The sequence below is a fragment of the Microcaecilia unicolor genome, chromosome 8, assembly GCF_901765095.1.
Source record: "Microcaecilia unicolor chromosome 8, aMicUni1.1, whole genome shotgun sequence".
Classification (NCBI taxonomy): Eukaryota; Metazoa; Chordata; class Amphibia; order Gymnophiona; family Siphonopidae; genus Microcaecilia; species Microcaecilia unicolor.
The window spans coordinates 129,364,613-129,383,653 of record NC_044038.1 but is presented as its reverse complement, the minus strand read 5'-3'; the positions used below and the strand labels follow the sequence as shown (position 1 = coordinate 129,383,653).

General features: G+C 42.1%; 1 protein-coding gene across 2 annotated transcripts in view; it reads right to left on the bottom strand.

Moving 5' to 3' along the window:
• The window catches only part of CTNNA1 (catenin alpha 1), a 449,363-nt gene that overhangs the window by 277,097 nt on the left and 153,225 nt on the right, over positions 1–19,041 (bottom strand). The window contains exon 3 of one of the 2 annotated variants that reach the window (XM_030212634.1): positions 14,974–15,093. The exons of the other annotated variant lie outside the window; for it this stretch is intronic. Within the exon in view, the coding sequence (XP_030068494.1) occupies positions 14,974–15,093 (120 nt within the window). The remainder of the gene's footprint in view (positions 1–14,973; positions 15,094–19,041) is intronic. 2 annotated transcript variants of the gene reach the window in all.

The following is a 19,041-nucleotide window of genomic DNA, read 5'->3' as shown; positions in this document are numbered from 1 at the left end:
ATCAACCCAAAAATCAAGAAATCCTATTAAATTTGTCTTCAAAATTTCAGGGAAAGACATGCAACTCTTCTCTGCTCTTAAAGCCAATGGTCGAATATTCTATTCGACCACAGCTCTATAGCAAATAGATTTCTCAACACTAGATTTAAGAAAAATGTACAGTGGAACCCTATTATAATGTGATGATTGGGATCCATAAGATACTGCGTTAAATGCAGTGGGTTGTGTTATATCAGGGTCAATGGAAGATGAACAATCGAGACAGCATTCACACAACCGAGCATTATGACTGAACTACTGTATATATACAATGTTAAAGGAACATAAGATCCTGTACTAGTACAGGACCTTATCTGTGGTCTGTTTTCTTAATCAAAAGTACTTCCTAACTTGGAGAAAGTCCGATATTAGAAATATAGACTATCCAATTGAACGTCAAGTAATATTTTTTTTCTTTTATCCACTAAAATCATCTTTATTAATACTTTTAATAATTATAAATCAAAATGTCTTATTAAATTTTTAAATGCTCAGAAATCAAACAATGTGCATACATCAAAGACTAGTGCACATCTGTCCATCACAGCACTTCTTTCATTTTCAACTGACAAAAGTCACTTCAAGAATGAGAAAAATGGAAACAGCAGCTTATCTGTCCATAATATAATCCATTAACTTGAAGTGACATGGTTATACTGGAGATGGACATTAGTCAATTGAAAATGAAAGAAGTGCTGTGACAAAGAGTGCAGTAGTCTGACATATCCACATTGATTTCCGAGCACTTAAATTTAATAATTAAGAAATTTTGATGAGTATTAATAGATCATATTTGAAATCTTTTAGTGCCTCTTCAGCTAACTACAGATCCTCTGGAGAAAACAAAAAAAAAAAACTTCCCTGTGGGTATCTGCCTCGTCAATTGTCGAAGGGAAAATGGATTCAAACCCTTTTATCCAGCATCGCTCAATGCAAGCTGCTGAGATGGCATCCCGGGTCTTTCTACGAGGTGCAAACTTCTGTCAGGTTGATTGATGTCAGCACTATATCAACTGTGGCAGTGCTACCTACCACCATCCTCTTATCAATTCACGTCGGTAGTTTAATTCAAACACTGAAATAATGCCCTGGTTCGGGGGTTGGATCTCTGAAATTGTAATCTCTGGTAGATAAGTAGAAAAAAGTGAGAACTAAAACCACGAATTTCAGGGACTGGAGCACACAATGTCTAAATTTTAAAACAAGGTTTATTTAAAAGTCACAAAGGACTCTTTAAAAATCACAAATGACTCAGCACAATGTTGTGTTTTGGCCGGAGGGCCTGCATCAGTAGTCTGAAACATCATATATAACAAATATATAATATGTAAGAAATCTAAAGCATATGTATAAACCATATAAAAGTATATAAATATGTATGTATACACAGCAAAACTTGTACAGTTTATAAAACTTGTGGATAATATAAAAAGCAGTAAAACCTGTATTGGGATTTTAAAATGGTTTTTACATATGCTTTAGATTTCTTACATACTTGCTATACATGTTTCAGACTCCTGATGCAGGCCCTCCGGCCGAAACACAAAGTTGTGTTGAGTCATTTGTGATTTTTAAATAAACCTCGTTTTAAAATTTAGACATTGCCTGCTCCAGTCCCTGGAATCTGTGGTTTTAGTTCCCACTTTTCTCCTCTACTTGAGCTGCTCCGTGGGATCATTTCAGTTCTCCACACACGTGGCTCTTCTTTGGTAGATAAGCCACTTTCTTATCAAAGGCTCACAAGCTCTTCTGCTGGAGGGTGTGCTGGGCAGTTATCCAGAAGAAGTAGGGCCTTTTTCTCTTGTCTAAGTTTACGTAGATGAACTAACAGCTGGAACAAAGGATTTATAAAAACAGTCGATAAAGATTGAAGAGTTCATCCAAGCATTTTTGCTAAGATTTCATATTTACATGAAAATACCTGGGTGATATGGACTTCCCAATCATGGAATGGCTTTACTGTATAACTGCCAGATTTATTCACACAAAAAGGAATGGCCACTCTGTTCTATCTTTGTTTAAAGACTTCCCATTTGAGTATATCATACTTGGCTGCTAGTGCATGATCTGGTAACATTTACATAGTAACTTAGTAGATGACTCGAATGTAGTAGCTGAAAAGATAAGGGAAAGGAGGCTAGTCTTTGCACATTATAAGACGACTCAGAAAGATGAAGACAGGAGAGAATATCTAAATAAGCGAAGAGAAGCTGGAAAAGCTATCAGGAAAGCAAAGCAGCAAATGGAGGAAAAGATAGCTAATATGGTAAAAATGGAGGACAAGACCTTTTTCAGATATCTAAGTGCCATAATAGCATTGTGAGGCTCAAAACTGAGGAAGAGAAGTATGTGGAAGATAAGGAAAAAGCTTAACTGCTTAACGATTATTTTAACTCTGTGTTCACGAATGAAAGACCGGGGGTAGGGCTGCAGAAAACAAAGGCTAAAGGGGATGGATGTATGGTAGACCAAGACCCGTTTACAGAGAACTGTGTTCGTGAGGAGCTTGCCAAACTAAAAGTAGACAGAGCGATGGGGCCTGATCGGATACACCAAAGGGTGCTTAAGGAACTCCGAGAAGTTCTGTCGGCTCCGCTGACAGACCTTTTCAATGCTTCCTTAGAAACTGGAGTGGTCCCAGTGGACTTCAAAATGGCGGATGTGGTTCCTTTGCACAAGAGTGGACGTAAGGAAGAGGTTGGGAATTACAGACCTATCAGTCTGATCTCGGTGGTGAGTAAGCTAATGGAAACTCTTCTAAAAAGGAGGATTGTGACATTTCTTGAACTACATGGAATGCGAGACAAGAGGCAGCATGGCTTCACTAGTGGCAGGTCGTGTCAGACGAATCTGTCTTCTTCGACTGGGTGACCAAACAGTTGGATGTGGGAGGGGCGCTTGATGTGGTATACTTGGATTTCAGCAAAGCCTTTGACACAGTTTCGCACAGGCGACTGATAAATAAATTGAGTGCCCTCGGTGCGGGACTACAGTAACTGATTGGGTAAAAAATTGGTTGAATTGTAGGAGACAGAGGGTGGTGGTAAATGGAGCTTGCTCCGAGGAAAAGGAGGTAGTCGGTGGAGTACCGCAGGAATTGGTCCTAGGGCCAGCTCTTTTTAACGTTTTGTGAGCAATATTGTGGAAAGGCTGTCTGTCAAGGTTTGTCTCTTTGCGGATGATACTAAACTCTGCAACAGTGTGGACATTCTGGAGGGTGTGAATGACATGAGGACGGACCTAGCGAAGCTAGAGGAATGGACCAATATTTGGCAACTAAGGTTTAATCCCAAAAAATGCAGGGTCATGCACTTGGGTCGCAAAAATCCGAGGGAACGGTACAGTATAGGGGGTGTAGTGCTTCAGTGTGCGAAGAAACAGCGGGACTTAGGGGTGATTGTATGACGACCTTAAAGCTTTCCAAAGCCAGAAGGATGCTTGGGTGCATAAAGAGAGGCATGACCAGCAGGGAAAAGGAGGTGATAGTAATGTTGTATAAGACTCTGGTGAGGCCTCATTTGGAGTACTGTGTGCAGTTCTGGAGACCGCACCTACGGAAAGATATAAACAGGATGGAGTCTGTCCAGAGGGCGGCTACGAAATTAGTGAGTGGTCTTGAATGCAAAAATTATAGGGACAGGCTTATGAACCTCAACATGTATATGCTGGAAGACAGGAGGGAGAGAGAGGAGACATGATAGAAACGTTTAAATATCTCAAGGGCATTTCTGTACAGAAAGAGAGCCTTTTTCAAATGAAGGAGAGCTCTGGAATGAGGGGGCATATGACAAAGTTAAGAGGGAATATGCTTAGGAGTAACCTAAGGAAGTATTATTTCACAGAAAGAGTGGTGGAGGTGTGGAATAGCCTCCCGGTGGAGGTGGTGGAGTCTAGGACTGTTCCAGAATTTAAAAAGGCATGGGATAAGCAAGTGGGATCGCTTAGGAACAGGAAGAATTAGGGGCATGGATGGCACCTGTGCCCTTTATCTGCCGTCATGTTTCTATGTCGGCAGATAAAGACCTGTACGGTCCAGCCAGTCTGCCCAACAAGATATAAAGTAGCATATAGAAGTTTATGTATACCCGACCTCGATTTGTCCTTGCCATTTTCAGAGCACAGACTGTAAAAGTCTGCCCAGCACTAGCTTTGCTTCCCAATTACCGGTGTTGCCCCCTTCAACCTCATTTAATGTACTCTAGTTCTACCCCCCTTCTCATCTCCAGAAAAGATTAGTTCGCGGATTAATACCTTTCAAGTATTTGAACGTCTGTATCATAACCCCTGTTTCTCCTTTCCTCCGGGGTATACATGTTCAGGTCAGCAAGTCTCTCCTCATATGTCTTGTAACACAAATCCCATACCATTTATGCACTTTTTCTTTGCAACGCTTCAATTCTTTTTACATCCTTAACAAGATACAGCCTCCAAAACTGAACACAATACTCCAGGTGGGGCCTCACCAACTACTTGTACAGGGGCATCAACACCTCCTTTCTTCTGCTGGTTACACCTCTCTCTATACAGCCTAGCACCCTTCTGGCTATGGCCACTGCCATGTCACATTGTTTCATAGCCTTTCTTTTTTTTTTGTTACATTTGTAACCCGCGCTTTCCCACTCATGGCAGGCTCAATGCGGCTTACATGGGGCAATGGAGGGTTAAGTGACTTGCCCAGAGTCACAAGGAGCTGCCTGTGCCTGAAGTGGGAATCAAACTCAGTTCCTCAGTTCCCCAGGACCAAAGTCCACCACCCTAACCATTAGGCCACTCCTCCTTCAGATCCTCGGATACTATCACCCCAAGATCCCTCTCCAGGTCTGTGCATATCAGACTGTCACTGCCTAACACATACGTCTGCCGTGAATTTCTACTCCCTAAGTGCATCACTTTGCACTTCTTTGCATTGAATTTTAATTGCCAAACACAAGACCATTCTTCTAGTTTCTGCAGATACTTTTTCATGTTTTCCACTCTTTCAGGGGTGTCCACTCTGTTATAAATCTTGGTATCATCCGCAAAAATGCAAACTTTACCTTCTATCCCTTCAGCAATGTCACTCACAAATATATCGAACAGAATCAGCCCCAGCACCAATCTTTGAAGAACTCCACTACTTGCCTTTCCTTCCTCTGAGTGAATTCCATTAACTACCACCCTCTGGCGTCTGACACGGTTCCTCACAGGAGGCACTTGAATAAACTTGACAGGCTGAAGATAGGACCCAAAGTGGTGAACTGGATTAGGAACTGTTTGACGAACAAAGACTTCGCTGAAATCTAAATAGATTACATCTTTCACAGGTTCTTGATTCAATTCTCTGGTCACCCAATCAAAGAATTCAATGAGATGATTAGTTTGGCGCGATTTACCTTTGAGAAAACCATGTTGTCTCGGATCCTGCAACTTATTGGATTCCAGTAAATTCACTTCCCTTTCCTTCAGCATCGCTTCCATTACTTTTCCAAAGTGAGGCTTACCAGCCTGTAGTTTCCATCTTATTCTCCGTCACCAGTTTCGTGAAGAGGGACCACATCCGCTCTTCTCCAATCCCACATAACCTCCCCCATCTCCAAGGATTTAATAAGCAAATCTTTAAGAGGACCTGCCAGAACCTCTTAGCGTCCTCAATATCCTGGGATGGATCCCATCCGGTTCCATGGCTTTGGCCACCTTTAGATTTTCAAGTTGTTCACTCTCTTCTGTGAATGGTGCTATATCCGCTCCATTCTCATATTTCTTTTGCCAGTCAATTGTGGTTCTTCTCCAGGATTTTCTTCCATGAAAACAGAAATATTTACCACATTTGCTTTTTCGTCATCATTTTCCATATAGCGAGTTTGCAGCATCTTTCAGTCTCATTTCCATTTTTAGTCTCTCCTTTCACTAAATATATCTGAAGAAATTTTTGTCATCCCTTCTTACATTTCTAGCCATTTGTTCTTCCACTTTCACCAGACATATCTCTCTCTCTTGGCTTCTTTCAGTTTCATCCGGTATTGCTCTCTATGTTCCTCTTCTTGAGTTTTTCTGTATTTCATGAACACCAACTCTTTAGACTTTATTTTCTCAGCCACTTGCTTGGAGAACTATATTGGTTTCCTTTTTCTCTTGCTTTTATTTACTCTCCTTACATAAAAGGTTTATAGACATATTTATAGCTTCTTTCAGCCTGGACCACTGCCCTTCCACTTCTCGTATGTTCTCCCAAACCATCAGCTCCTTCCTCAGATATTCCCCCATTTTACTAAAGTCAGCAAGCTTGAAATCCAGGACTTTGCATTTTGAGTGGATGCCCTCCACTTCAGCTGTTATATCAAACCAAACTGTTTGATGGTCACTGCTGCCCAAGTGGGCACCCACTCAGACTTTTGACACACTTTCCCCATTTGTGAGCACCAGATCCAGCGTCACTCCCTCCCTCGTGGGTTCCGTCACCATTTGTCTGACCAGAGAACTTTGAAAAGCATCCACTATCTCTCTACTTCTTTCTGATTCCGCAGGTGGAACTTTATTATTTATTTATTTATTTTTGTACCCCCCCCCCCCCCCCCCACTTTCCCACTCATGGCAGGCTCAATGCGGCTTACATTGGGCAATGGAGGGTTAAGTGACTTGCCCAGAGTCACAAGGAGCTGCCTGTGCCTGAAGTGGGAATTGAACTCAGTTCCTCAGTTCCCCAGGACCAAAGTCCACCACCCTAACCACTAGGCCACTCCCAGCAACAGCACCTTTCTTTTCTTTCCCAACTTTTGGATATCTGTAACCAGATCTTTATGTAGTTCATCCGATTGTGTTGGAGGTCTGTAAACACCCATGTGGACAGAGGTTCCATCATCTCTTTTTAAGGTGATCCATATCGCTTTTTCCTTTCCCCAGGCCCTCGTTTCTCACATACAGAGCTGCTACTCCACCTTTACGACCTTCTCTATCCTTTCTAAATAGATTATAACCCGGTATGTTTGCATCCCATTCATGGGACTCATTCAACCATGTCTCTGTGATTTAAACAATGTCTAAGTCTGCCTCTAACATCAAGGCTTGCAGATCATGAACTTTGTTGCTTCGACTGTGAGCATTTGTGTTCATTTCTTTCCATCTACATTTCAGTGGCATTTTTGTCTTCTGTTTAGTTTTTGTTTAGTCTCACTTCCTGCTTTATAGATACGAAGTGATTTGCTAAGACTGATTCAAAGCAAAGAAAGCAACGAAAATAACAAAGTCCTGTTTCATTGTAATTGTACACTTGATCCTCAGTGTACCCTCCTTCTTCCAGCAGTTTAAGTACTCTTGGGTAAGAATGTGCTGCACCCTCATCAGCTGAACGGAGCTCCCCTGAGAAAAGGGCATAACTTCTTAAATCTGTCGAGCCATCCGTTACTGGCTTTGAACGTAAACTCTTGGCCATTTAGCCGTGTCAAATTTTTCTGCCTGGGCTTTCATGATGGGGCCAGAAATAAGACTCCCTGGGATCGAACTTGGATGAACCATTGATATAGCACAGAATCCAATTTTTCATCACAAGCCACTCATTTCTTCCCTCTGTAATCATGCTTCCTTTTCTAAAATACAGAGCAAACCTCACAGCTTTTCTTTTTCTTTCCTCCACCCTCTTAGAGTAGATTCACTGATGCCAAGCTCTTTGGCCAGCTGAGTTTGTTCTTTAACAGACTTCAGTTTATTGAGTGCAGATAACTTGAGTAAGTAAAGACTTCTGCTTACAAGATGGTTTCTTCATGGGACCTGCCTTCAACCGAGTAGACTGCACCCACCCCAGCGTAGGTAGACACTGGCTTCAGTGGTTTTCATGCAGGCATGGAGATATCATGGGCCAGCAGATGGAAAGGGAAATGGGACTTGATATATCGCCTTTCTGTGGTTTTTGCAACTACATTCAAAGCAGTTTACATAGTATATTCAGGTACTTATTTGTACCAGGGGCAGTGGAGGGTTAAGTGACTTGCCCAGAGTCACAAGGAGATGCAGTGGGAATCAAACTCAGTTCCCCAAGATCAAAGTCCACTGCACTAACCACTAGGCTACTCCTCACAAGTCTATGGCTGGCTATTTGCTAAATTCTGGTCCTTCAACTTTGCCCATTTCTAAGAGGAGGTTAGTACACCAAATAGTCACTGCTGGAAGCCTCGTTTTAGCATCAGCATGGAAGCGGCTGGAGATACCGGGTCGCTCTGCTATATCGGCAAATTACACCATAACTATGCGATGTCAAAGCTGACTGCACTTAATCGTAATAGATGTCTCTTGTCAGCGCACCTGGGACAGTTAAATTACATGGATTGAGGCAAATGATCCGGTGATGGGTACTGTGGAACAAACCTAATTGGAAATTCACAATCTCTCTGTTTTAAGGACTATAGGAGGGAGAGGAAAAGTGGGGAGGGGGAGGGGAAGGGGGGATGTAGGTGGATTATAATGATTGTTACTATTGTTGTAGAATCACAGTATATCATGAAAAGGTGTTTGAGATTTGGGGTTGTTGGGTTCATTAAGAGTCTACCCTGACCCATGATTTGCTCATTGAACACAAATGCTCATCTCATTTCATCCAGGAGCAGAGTTATTTTAAAAGAATTCTTGCCCTCTGGCTCCTTTTTCTTAGGTAAAGATCGGCCTGCCTCTCTTTTATTACTCCTTTCAGATTATAGAACTGGTCACTTAGGAACTGCTTTATCCAGAAGCCTTGCTAATCAAATTAGGTTCTTCAGACCCCCCCCCCCCCCCCCCAATCTAACTTATACTGCCCTCCTGCTTTTTTTCTTTTACTGGGACAAACTGCTAGCCACTTTTAGATGTTTCTTTATGATTTTTCAAGCTTAGTGCTAGGAGAAGCCTAAAATCTTGAGAAAATTACTCTCTCTTATGGAGTCATTAGGATTCCAGAAGTCACTGCAGTTTGCTACTAGTCCTAATGTAGGTCCATCTGCTGGATCTGGTGTTCACTATGGAGTTGTCATTTCCTCACTTGGTCCTGGTTCATGCTACCTTTTGACTTGGATGGATCATTGTTGTTTTTTTTTTTTTGGGGGGGGGGGGTTCTTTTCTTTTCCATCAACTTAGTTTCCCCTACAAATTCCTCTAAACAGGTTGTTAGAGCATTCAGAGATTTGAAATCTTAACTCCAGTTGATTTGGCCCCTTTCCATCAGTCTTTAGAAGTAAGACTTCAGCTGTGTCTCTAGAGACAAGACTGTCTTGGCATTCTTCACTTAAGAAGGCATAATACAGTTGCTCCCCTTCTTTCTCAATTCTATGGTGTCAATTTGATTTGTGTCTTCTTAAAATGCAGGTCCAGAGTGCTGACAGAATTTGGAAGAGGTAAGATTCTTCAAAATGCCCTGCAGGCGAGTCCTGTAGGGAAGGGCAACAGGACTACCATATTGCCCCTAAGCAGACCAAAAAGATCTACATTTCCAGAACTATTACAAATTGCAACAACCCTTCTAAATACCTGTTCTCTTATTTTGACCTCATGATGTCAATCCCTGTTTCACTGCCCCAATCCTGAGGTTCTAGCTCAGTTTTTGGTTGAGAAATTGATGTGCTCCAATGTTCATTTACTACTGTGAGGTCCCCTGTTACCTCACTACAGGTTAAGAATATTGCTACAGGATATTCCTCTTCTTCAGTAAAATGGGATGCTTCAGTTTTGGGGAGCTTCACAAGTATACACATTTTAGCGGTTCTGTTATTTTATGCTGTTCTACCACTATTTATTTTCCCAGTTTTTGTGTGTTTTCATTTATCGCACTTATGCTTTCATTGATCACTCATGCTTTTGTAAATGCATCTCAAACACTTATTCTTCATTTTTTCTTTCATTATTTTAGTTTGAATAGAGATGCATTACATTACGCTTTTTTAATTTTTTTTTTTTTTTTTTTTTGAGGACCCCTGACGAAGGCCTGCATGCCAAAACATAGCCCATGTCAGGTTTTACCTGTATGCTGCCTTTTGGAGAACTTTTTGCATTTGAAGAATAAACAGTTTTCAATACTTTTGGATATTTTCCATTGGCTGTCTTTGGAACCTGTGGTTCTTCTGGTGACTTCCAGTCCTGTTTTTTTTGCTTGCTGTTCCTTTGTGGAAAAACTGTTTCCCTTTTTCCTTTCTGGTTTTAAATCAAATCTTTGTTGTATCTTTCCAGGGTCTTGGCAGATATACCCTCAAAGACATCCCTATTTAATCCTATGCCATCTTCCTTCATTAAGATACCTGGAAATGGGTATATTTCAATCTCTTCTTGATCTTGTTGATCAGTCTTAGAAGGAAGTTTTCCTTGTTGAAAAGATGGTCTGTGTTCATTCGTTGTTAAAGAAATCTAATCTCAGTTCCTCAGTTTCCTGCAAACTATTGTCCTATTTCCTATCCTAGATTCTGGAAAAGGTTATTTTGCGTCAGCTACATTTTTTTTTTTTTTTTTTTGCCTAAGACTAATGCTGATGCCCTCCACCCCCAACAGTTTGGCTTTTGTCTACATCACAGCACTGAGACATGCTTAGTTTCTTTGCATAGTGACATTTGGCAGCTTCTTGAGTCTGGGAAATTTGATGATGTCATTTTGTTTGACCTCTCTGCAGCCTTTAGTTTTTAGTGGCCCATACTTTGCTACTTCAGTATTTATTGGAATTGGAGTAGGTGGCACTGTCCTTAAAATAGACCACCTCTTTTCTGTGTGATCCTCCCCCCACCCCCACAGTCTATGTCTTCTCTATTCTCCATTCACTAGGAACTAAACTTGGGTTTCACAGGATTCTGTCCTCATACCAGTTCTATTCAATTTTGTTTCTAAGTCCATTATGCACCCTTTCAGTCTCTGGATGTGAACTCATTCTTTTGCCGATTACATTTAACTTAGTTTGTCGACACTACTAATCCCTCTGATAGAGATCTCCAGCTGGCTCTATAGCCATTATCAAAGTCAACCACAACAAGCATGAAGCTCTGTAGATTACTGAACACTCATATGCTCCTCTATCACTGATGGCCAAGTTATTCAGCTTAGTTCCTCACTGAAAATTCTGGGAGTTATTTTTGATTCTGTGCAAGCTTTTGATCTGCAAGTGGTTGCTGTTGTTAAAGCTACCTTCTATGCTTTACAACAAATCAGATTTCTACGATCTTTTCCCTGACTAGGAAGCTCTACTTGTTCTACTTTATGCCATGGTACTCGTCACTTGGATTACTGTAACATTCTTTACAATGACATTCAACAGCCCTTGCTTAAGTGACTGCAGTTTGAGCAAAACACAGCTGTTTGCCCTCTTTGAGAAATAGGTATAACAATCTGATAAAACAGAGATGAAAAAGAAGTAGTTCAGTAGTTACTGGTAGCCTACAGAAGCAAGTTTGAAGTGTTGCTTCTGGCTATCCTTTGGCACTCTTTAATGTTCTTATTCTTCATAGCCCTGCTCACTCGCTTCATTCTCAGAATGATAGTATTTTGTTTCTACTTCTATCATCTACAGTCCATCATGAAGTAACTCATCATTCGGCCTTTTACATCTTGGCCCCGGTGCCTTCAAACTCCCTTCTATGCATGCGTATACATGTGTGTGAGTGAGACTAGGAGGGAAGAAGGGAGGGGTAATTTGAATGAACTTGCAGACCACTATGGAGCCGATATTCAGAACGCAGGAGTTAACCCGGCTAATTCCCAGTCAGCACTAAAGCTGGATATTCAATGCCAGGTCATTTCCAGTGACCAGCATTGAATATCTAGTTTATTTTTGGCTAGTTTGAACTTAACTGGCCAAGTCAATATTCAGTGCTGGCCGCTTAACTTCAAAACTGGCCAAAGATATACCACTACGTACAGTGGTGGAAATAAGTATTTGATCCCTTGCTGATTTTGTAAGTTTGCCCACTGACAAAGACATGAGCAGCCCATAATTGAAGGGTAGGTTATTGGTAACAGTGAGAGATAGCACATCACAAATTAAATCCGGAAAATCACATTGTGGAAAGTATATGAATTTATTTGCATTCTGCAGAGGGAAATAAGTATTTAATCCCTCTGGCAAACAAGACCTAATACTTGGTGGCAAAACCCTTGTTGGCAAGCACAGCGGTCAGACGTCTTCTGTAGTTGATGATGAGGTTTGCACACATGTCAGGAGGAATTTTGGTCCACTCCTCTTTGCAGATCATCTCTAAATCATTAAGAGTTCTGGGCTGTCGCTTGGCAACTCGCAGCTTCAGCTCCCTCCATAAGTTTTCAATGGGATTAAGGTCTGGTGACTGGCTAGGCCACTCCATGACCCTAATGTGCTTCTTCCTGAGCCACTCCTTTGTTGCCTTGGCTGTATGTTTTGGGTCATTGTCGTGCTGGAAGACCCAGCCACGACCCATTTTTAAGGCCCTGGCGGAGGGAAGGAGGTTGTCACTCAGAATTGTACGGTACATGGCCCCATCCATTCTCCCATTGATGCGGTGAAGTAGTCCTGTGCCCTTAGCAGAGAAACACCCCCAAAACATAACATTTCCACCTCCATGCTTGACAGTGGGGACGGTGTTCTTTGGGTCATAGGCAGCATTTCTCTTCCTCCAAACACGGCGAGTTGAGTTCATGCCAAAGAGCTCAATTTTTGTCTCATCTGACCACAGCACCTTCTCCCAATCACTCTCGGCATCATCCAGGTGTTCACTGGCAAACTTCAGACAGGCCGTCATGTGCCTTCCGAAGCAGGGGGACCTTGCGGGCACTGCAGGATTGCAATCCGTTATGTCGTAATGTGTTACCAATGGTTTTCGTGGTGACAGTGGTCCCAGCTGCCTTGAGATCATTGACAAGTTCCCCCCTTGTAGTTGTAGGCTGATTTCTAACCTTCCTCATGATCAAGGATACCTCACGAGGTGAGATTTTGCGTGGAGCCCCAGATCTTTGTCGATTGACAGTCATTTTGTACTTCTTCCATTTTCTTACTATGGCACCAACAGTTGTCTCCTTCTCGCCCAGCGTCTTACTGATGGTTTTGTAGCCCATTCCAGCCTTGTGCAGGTGTATGATCTTGTCCCTGACATCCTTAGACAGCTCCTTGCTCTTGGCCATTTTGTAGAGGTTAGAGTCTGACTGATTCACTGAGTCTGTGGACAGGTGTCTTTCATACAGGTGACCATTGCCGACAGCTGTCTGTCATGCAGGTAACGAGTTGATTTGGAGCATCTACCTGGTCTGTAGGGGCCAGATCTCTTACTGGTTGGTGGGGGATCAAATACTTATTTCCCTCTGCAGAATGCAAATAAATTCATATACTTTCCACAATGTGATTTTCCGGATTTAATTTGTGATGTGCTATCTCTCACTGTTACCAATAACCTACCCTTCAATTATGGGCTGCTCATGTCTTTGTCAGTGGGCAAACTTACAAAATCAGCAAGGGATCAAATACTTATTTCCACCACTGCATACACGTGGCCTAAAATGCCATATAACCGGCTAGCCTCTAACCAACAATATCCAGCAGAAGACTGTTGATTATCCCCTGCTGAATAATCGGCAGATAGCTGACTTGAGGGCATTTTAACCAGTTAAGTGCTTTTGAATATTGGCCGGTATTATTTTTAAGTTTCAAAGCTTCTGTGGGAAAGACAACTGCAGCAACTGCAAAACAAACCCCCATCATTGTACTCTTGGGAACTTAGGAGCCTGATTTACTAAAATGCACTAAATCAGCATATGATGTTAACACAATAACTTATTGTGCTGGCATGACAGCACACAAATTCATGCACTAATTGATACCATGTTATGGGATAGGAAATGCATGTGCTCTCGGTTGTGCAGTTAGAATGGATTCACTTACCACATCCTGTAAACGTATCCATGCTCTCAACACAAGGTAAAGTGCTTTTCTGTGCAGTTAACTGTATGGAGACATGCTGGGTAGGTCTCCAGCAGTTCGTGTACAGGCTCTGCATGTTAAATTCCTGCATTTAAATGCATGGTAAGTGCAAAACCTTATTGAACTTTATTAAGCAGGCCTCTTTTCTTCAAACCAAGGTGTGGCATGTGGACCTTATGTCAGATTTTTTATCTGACCTTTTTCTAATATCAGCTACCTGTATTTGATTTAGACAACCTGAAGTATGAATGTTGCAACATTTGTCATGCCTGTTGTACTTAAAGCACGTAAATAAGCAATATTTCATAAAATAAGGAGTCAATTTTTAGGCTATTTAACTTGGCAGGAGAAGCTCCTGTCTGGTTAAATTGCCTGAACAGGGTTATCGAGGGACAGTCAGCAGCATTTAACCAGATAGAAGAGATAGTCAGCAGCACTAACCACCCATGTTGTGTGCTGATAATCAACACTCAACCGGATATGGTAACATGAGAAAATTCAGACTGCATAAAACAGTCGTTTTATCTGCTTTCACTTATCTGTTTAAGTGCTGAATATTGGCCTTTAAACCAATAATTGCCACCCTGGCACCAGGGGCGTAGCCAGACAACAGATTTTGGGTGGGCCTAGGCAAGAAGTGGGTGGGCACCAAGTGTTCTTCCCCCCCCCCCCCCCCCCCCCCCCCAAAAAAAAAATATCTCAGCTGGCAGGAAAATGCTTCTTTTCACCCTGGCAGTCTGCAGCAGACATGTGCTGAAAACTGAGCATGTGCAGGTGTCGGTATCGTGGAGAGTAATGTTTTCGTTAACATCAGGGGGAAGTCTTCAGCTGACCAAATTTAGGATTCCCACCAGCTACTGTTAAACGTATGCTACTGTTGGGTGGGCCTGAGCCTTAAGTGGGTGGGCCCTGGCCCACCCAGGCCCACCTGTGGCTACGCCACTGCCTGGCACTGAATATCCAGCATAAAGCCATCACTGGCTTAAAAAAGTAAATAATATAAAAGAAAAAATGCTTGCCACTGCCAGTCAAATATTTACTCCTAAATGAACATGCTCAAGTCTTAACTGTACCTGTTGTCTTTTGGCCGTCATTATGTTCAGCTTATCCACTTCAGCTTTTAGGGCTTTATACTGTATTCCTAAATCCTGCTCAGTGCCAGCATTTCTAAGTTTCACAATGCCTTCTTCCACCTATAAAGGTAAAAATAATGTAAAGATTTCAGGCAATGCTCTTAACACAAAACAGAACATCATTTTAAACCGTTTCACTCAAATTCCTGGATTTTGTGTGTAGGAGAAGCTCCAGAGCTGAAGCTGACCTCCTGAGACCCACTTAAGCCACTCCCCACCCCCCAGATCATCTAACAGGAGCAGAAGTTAATATGATTTCTGCTGCTTTACGCTGTCATTCCATGACTGCCACATGGGCCTGAGTTTGTAGCTACTAAAAATTCTGCAGCAATGTTTTCCAAGAAACCCTGCAGCCTGACAGTAGTAGTACTACAGAAATACGTAGCAGTGGTGGTAGATCTCTCTCTGCTACAGGCCCATAAACAGTTGAGGTGGTCATGCTTAGTGTTGGTCGAGGCACTTAAGCTAAAATAAACGTATATTTTAATATTTAAGTAAAAGTACAATTAATGACATATTAAAAAATTTACATAAGTGAAAGTAAACAAGTTACTGCCTAATATAATCCTTTGAGTAAAAAGTAAACGTACCATAACTACAGTGAATGCAACTATTGTTAACATTATCCCAACACTTTTATTGCTCTACGATTCAAATCTACTTTGCTTTTAGTAAAACTAAATGGGGGGGGGGGGGGGGGGGGGGGAAGGCCGACAGTCGCTCAAAAGCGCATGGTTCGGGATAAGGTATCTTTCAAAGATATTACCAAAACAGGGAAGATAGGGTATCCCGATAGAGAGGTTGCAAAATAGACCGTAGTAGATCAGGTGCCCTTAAATAAAAATAAAAATCAGAGAAAAAAGATTGCAAATTAATACTGCCAAGTACTGAGCATGATGTAAATAGGAACAAACAGTTTGAAATGTCTATATGCGAATGCCAGGAGCCTAAGAAATAAGATGGGAGAGAATATATTGCACTAAATGAAAACATTAGATATAATAGGCATCTCTGAGACCTGGTGGAAGGAGGCTAACCAGTGGGACACTGTCATACCAGGGTACAAATTATATCGTAGTGATAGGCTGGATCGAATTGGTGGAGGGGTAGCATTGTATATTAACGAGAGCCTTGAATCAAATAGATTGAAAATTCTGCAGGAAACAAAACACATATTGGAATCACTGTGGATTGAAATTCCATGTGTAAAGGGAAAAAGGATAGTGATAGGAGTGCACTACCGTCCGCCTGGACAGGATGAACAGACGGATGCAGAAATGTTAAAGGAAATTAGGGACACAAACAAACTGGGCAACACAATAATAATGGGTGATTTCAATTACCCGATATTGACTGGGTAAATGTAACATCGGGACACGCTAGGGAGGTAAAATTCCTTGATGAAATCAAGGACAGCTTTATGGAGCAGCTGGTACAGGAACCGACGAAAAAAGGAAAAATTCTAGACCTAGTCCTTAGTGGAGCACATGATCTGGTGCGGGAGATAATTGGTGCTGAGGCCGCTTGATAACAGTGATCATAATATGATCGGATTTGATATTAGCTTTGAAGTAACTATACATAGGAAATCAAATACGTTAGCGTTTAACTTTAAAAAAGGAGAATATGATAAAATGAGAAGAACAGTGAAAAGAAAACTTAGAGGAACAACTGCAAGGGTCAAAAATTTACATCAGGCATGGATGCTGTTCAAAAACACCATCCTGGAAGCCCAGGCAAAATATATTCCGCTTATTAAAAAACGGAGGACAGAAGACCAAACGACAGCCGGTGTGGTTAAAAAGTGAGGTGAAGGAAGCTATTAGCGCTAAAAGAAAATCCTTCAGAAAATGGAAGAAGGAACCGACTGAAAATAATAAGAAACGGCATAAGGAATGTCAAGTCAAATGCAAAGCGCTGATAAGGAAGGCTAAGAGGGACTTCGAAAAAAAGATTGTGTTGCAGGCAAAAACACATAGTAAAAAAATTTTTTAGGTATATTAAAAGCAGGAAGCTGGCAAAAGAATCGGTTGGACCGCTAGATGACCGAGTAAAAGGGGCAATCAGGGAAGACAAAGCCGTAGCGGAGAGATAAAATGAATTCTTTGCTTCGGTCTTCACCGAGGAAGATTTGGGAGTGATACCGGTGCCGGAAATGGTATTAGAAGCTGACGAGTCGGAGAAACTTAATGAATTCTCTGTAAACCTGGAGGATAAAATGGGCCGTTCTAACAAACTGAAGAGTAGCAAATCTCCTGGACCGGATGGTATTCATTCATCCCAGAGTACTGATAGAACTGAAAAATGAGCTTGCAGAGCTATTGTTAGAAATATGTAATTTATCTTTAAAATCGAGTTTAGTACCGGAAGACTGGAGGGTGGCCAATGTAACGCTGATTTTTTAAAAAAAGGTTCCAGAGGAGATCCGGGAAATTAAAGACCGGTGAGTCTGACATCGGTGCCGGGCAAAATGTAGAGAGTATTAAGAACAAAATTACAGAGCACATTCAAAAGCATGGATTAATGAGACAAAGTCAACATGGATTTAGTGAAGGGAAATCTTGCCTCACCAATCTACTACTGTTCACCTTCTAGTTTCCTTGCCTCTGATCTTCCCTCCTCTGATCACCATCTTATAACTTTCACACTTAAATCTCCTCCCTCCCAGTCCCGTCCTCTCTTATCTAATTTATCTAGGAATCTTCACGATATTGACCCTTCATCTCTATCCTCCCATGTTTCAAACCTCCTCTCTACTGTGGCACCATCCACGTCTGTCAATGAGGCTGTTTCTTCTTACAACAATACTCTATCCTCTGCCTTAGACACTCTTGCACCTTTGATGACCCGCCCTGTAAGGCGTACAAAACCCCAACCTTGGCTGACTTCTAATATCCGCTACCTACGTTCCTGTACCCGCTCCGCCGAACACCTCTGGGGCCCTTGCTGATTTCTTACACTTTAAGTTCATGCTGACCTCCTTCCAATCTGCTCTTTTACGTGCCAAACAGGATTATTATATCCAACTGACCAACTCTCTTGGCTCTAATCCTCGACTTCTCTTCACCACATTGAACTCTCTCCTCAAGGTGCCCCCTCCCCCAACTCCCCCTTCATTATCTCCTCAGACCCTTGCTGAATTCTTTCACAACAAGGTTCAAAAGATAAACCTTGCTTTCTCTACCTCACCACCTCTCCCTCCACCAGTCCGTTCCCCTCTCTCTCCTTCCCCTCATTCCCTTTCCTCCTTTCCTGAAGTTACTATTGAGGAAACTACACTTCTCCTTTCTTCCTCAAAATGTACCACCTGTTCCTCTGATCCCATTCCCACCCACCTTCTTAATGCCATCTCTCCTGCTCTTATTCCTTTTATCTGTCACATTCTCAACCTCTCACTTTCCACTGCGACTGTCCCTGCTGCCTTTAAACATGCTGTGGTCACACCTCTCCTTAAGAAGCCTTCACTCGACCCTACTTGTCCCTCTAATTACCGACCCATCTCCCTCCTTCCTTTTCTCTCCAAATTACTTGAGCGTGCTGTTCACCGCCGCTGCCTTGATTTTCTTTCCTCACATGCTATTCTTGACCCACTACAATCTGGTTTTCGCACTCTCCACTCAACCGAAACTGCGCTTACTAAAGTCTCTAATGACCTATTACTGGCTAAATCCAGAGGTCAATATTCCATCCTCATTCTTCTTGATCTTTCCGCTGCTTTTGACACTGTTGATCACAGCATACTTCTCGATACCCTGTCCTCACTTGGATTCCAGGGCTCTGTCCTGTCCTGGTTCTCTTCCTACCTCTCCCTCCGCACCTTTAGTGTTCACTCTGGTGGATCCTCTTCTACTTCTATCCCTCTGCCTGTCGGCGTACCTCAGGGTTCTGTTCTTGGTCCCCTCCTCTTTTCTATCTACACTTCTTCCCTTGGTTCATTAATCTCATCCCATGGCTTTTCCTACCATCTCTATGCTGATGACTCCCAAATCTACCTTTCTACCCCTGATA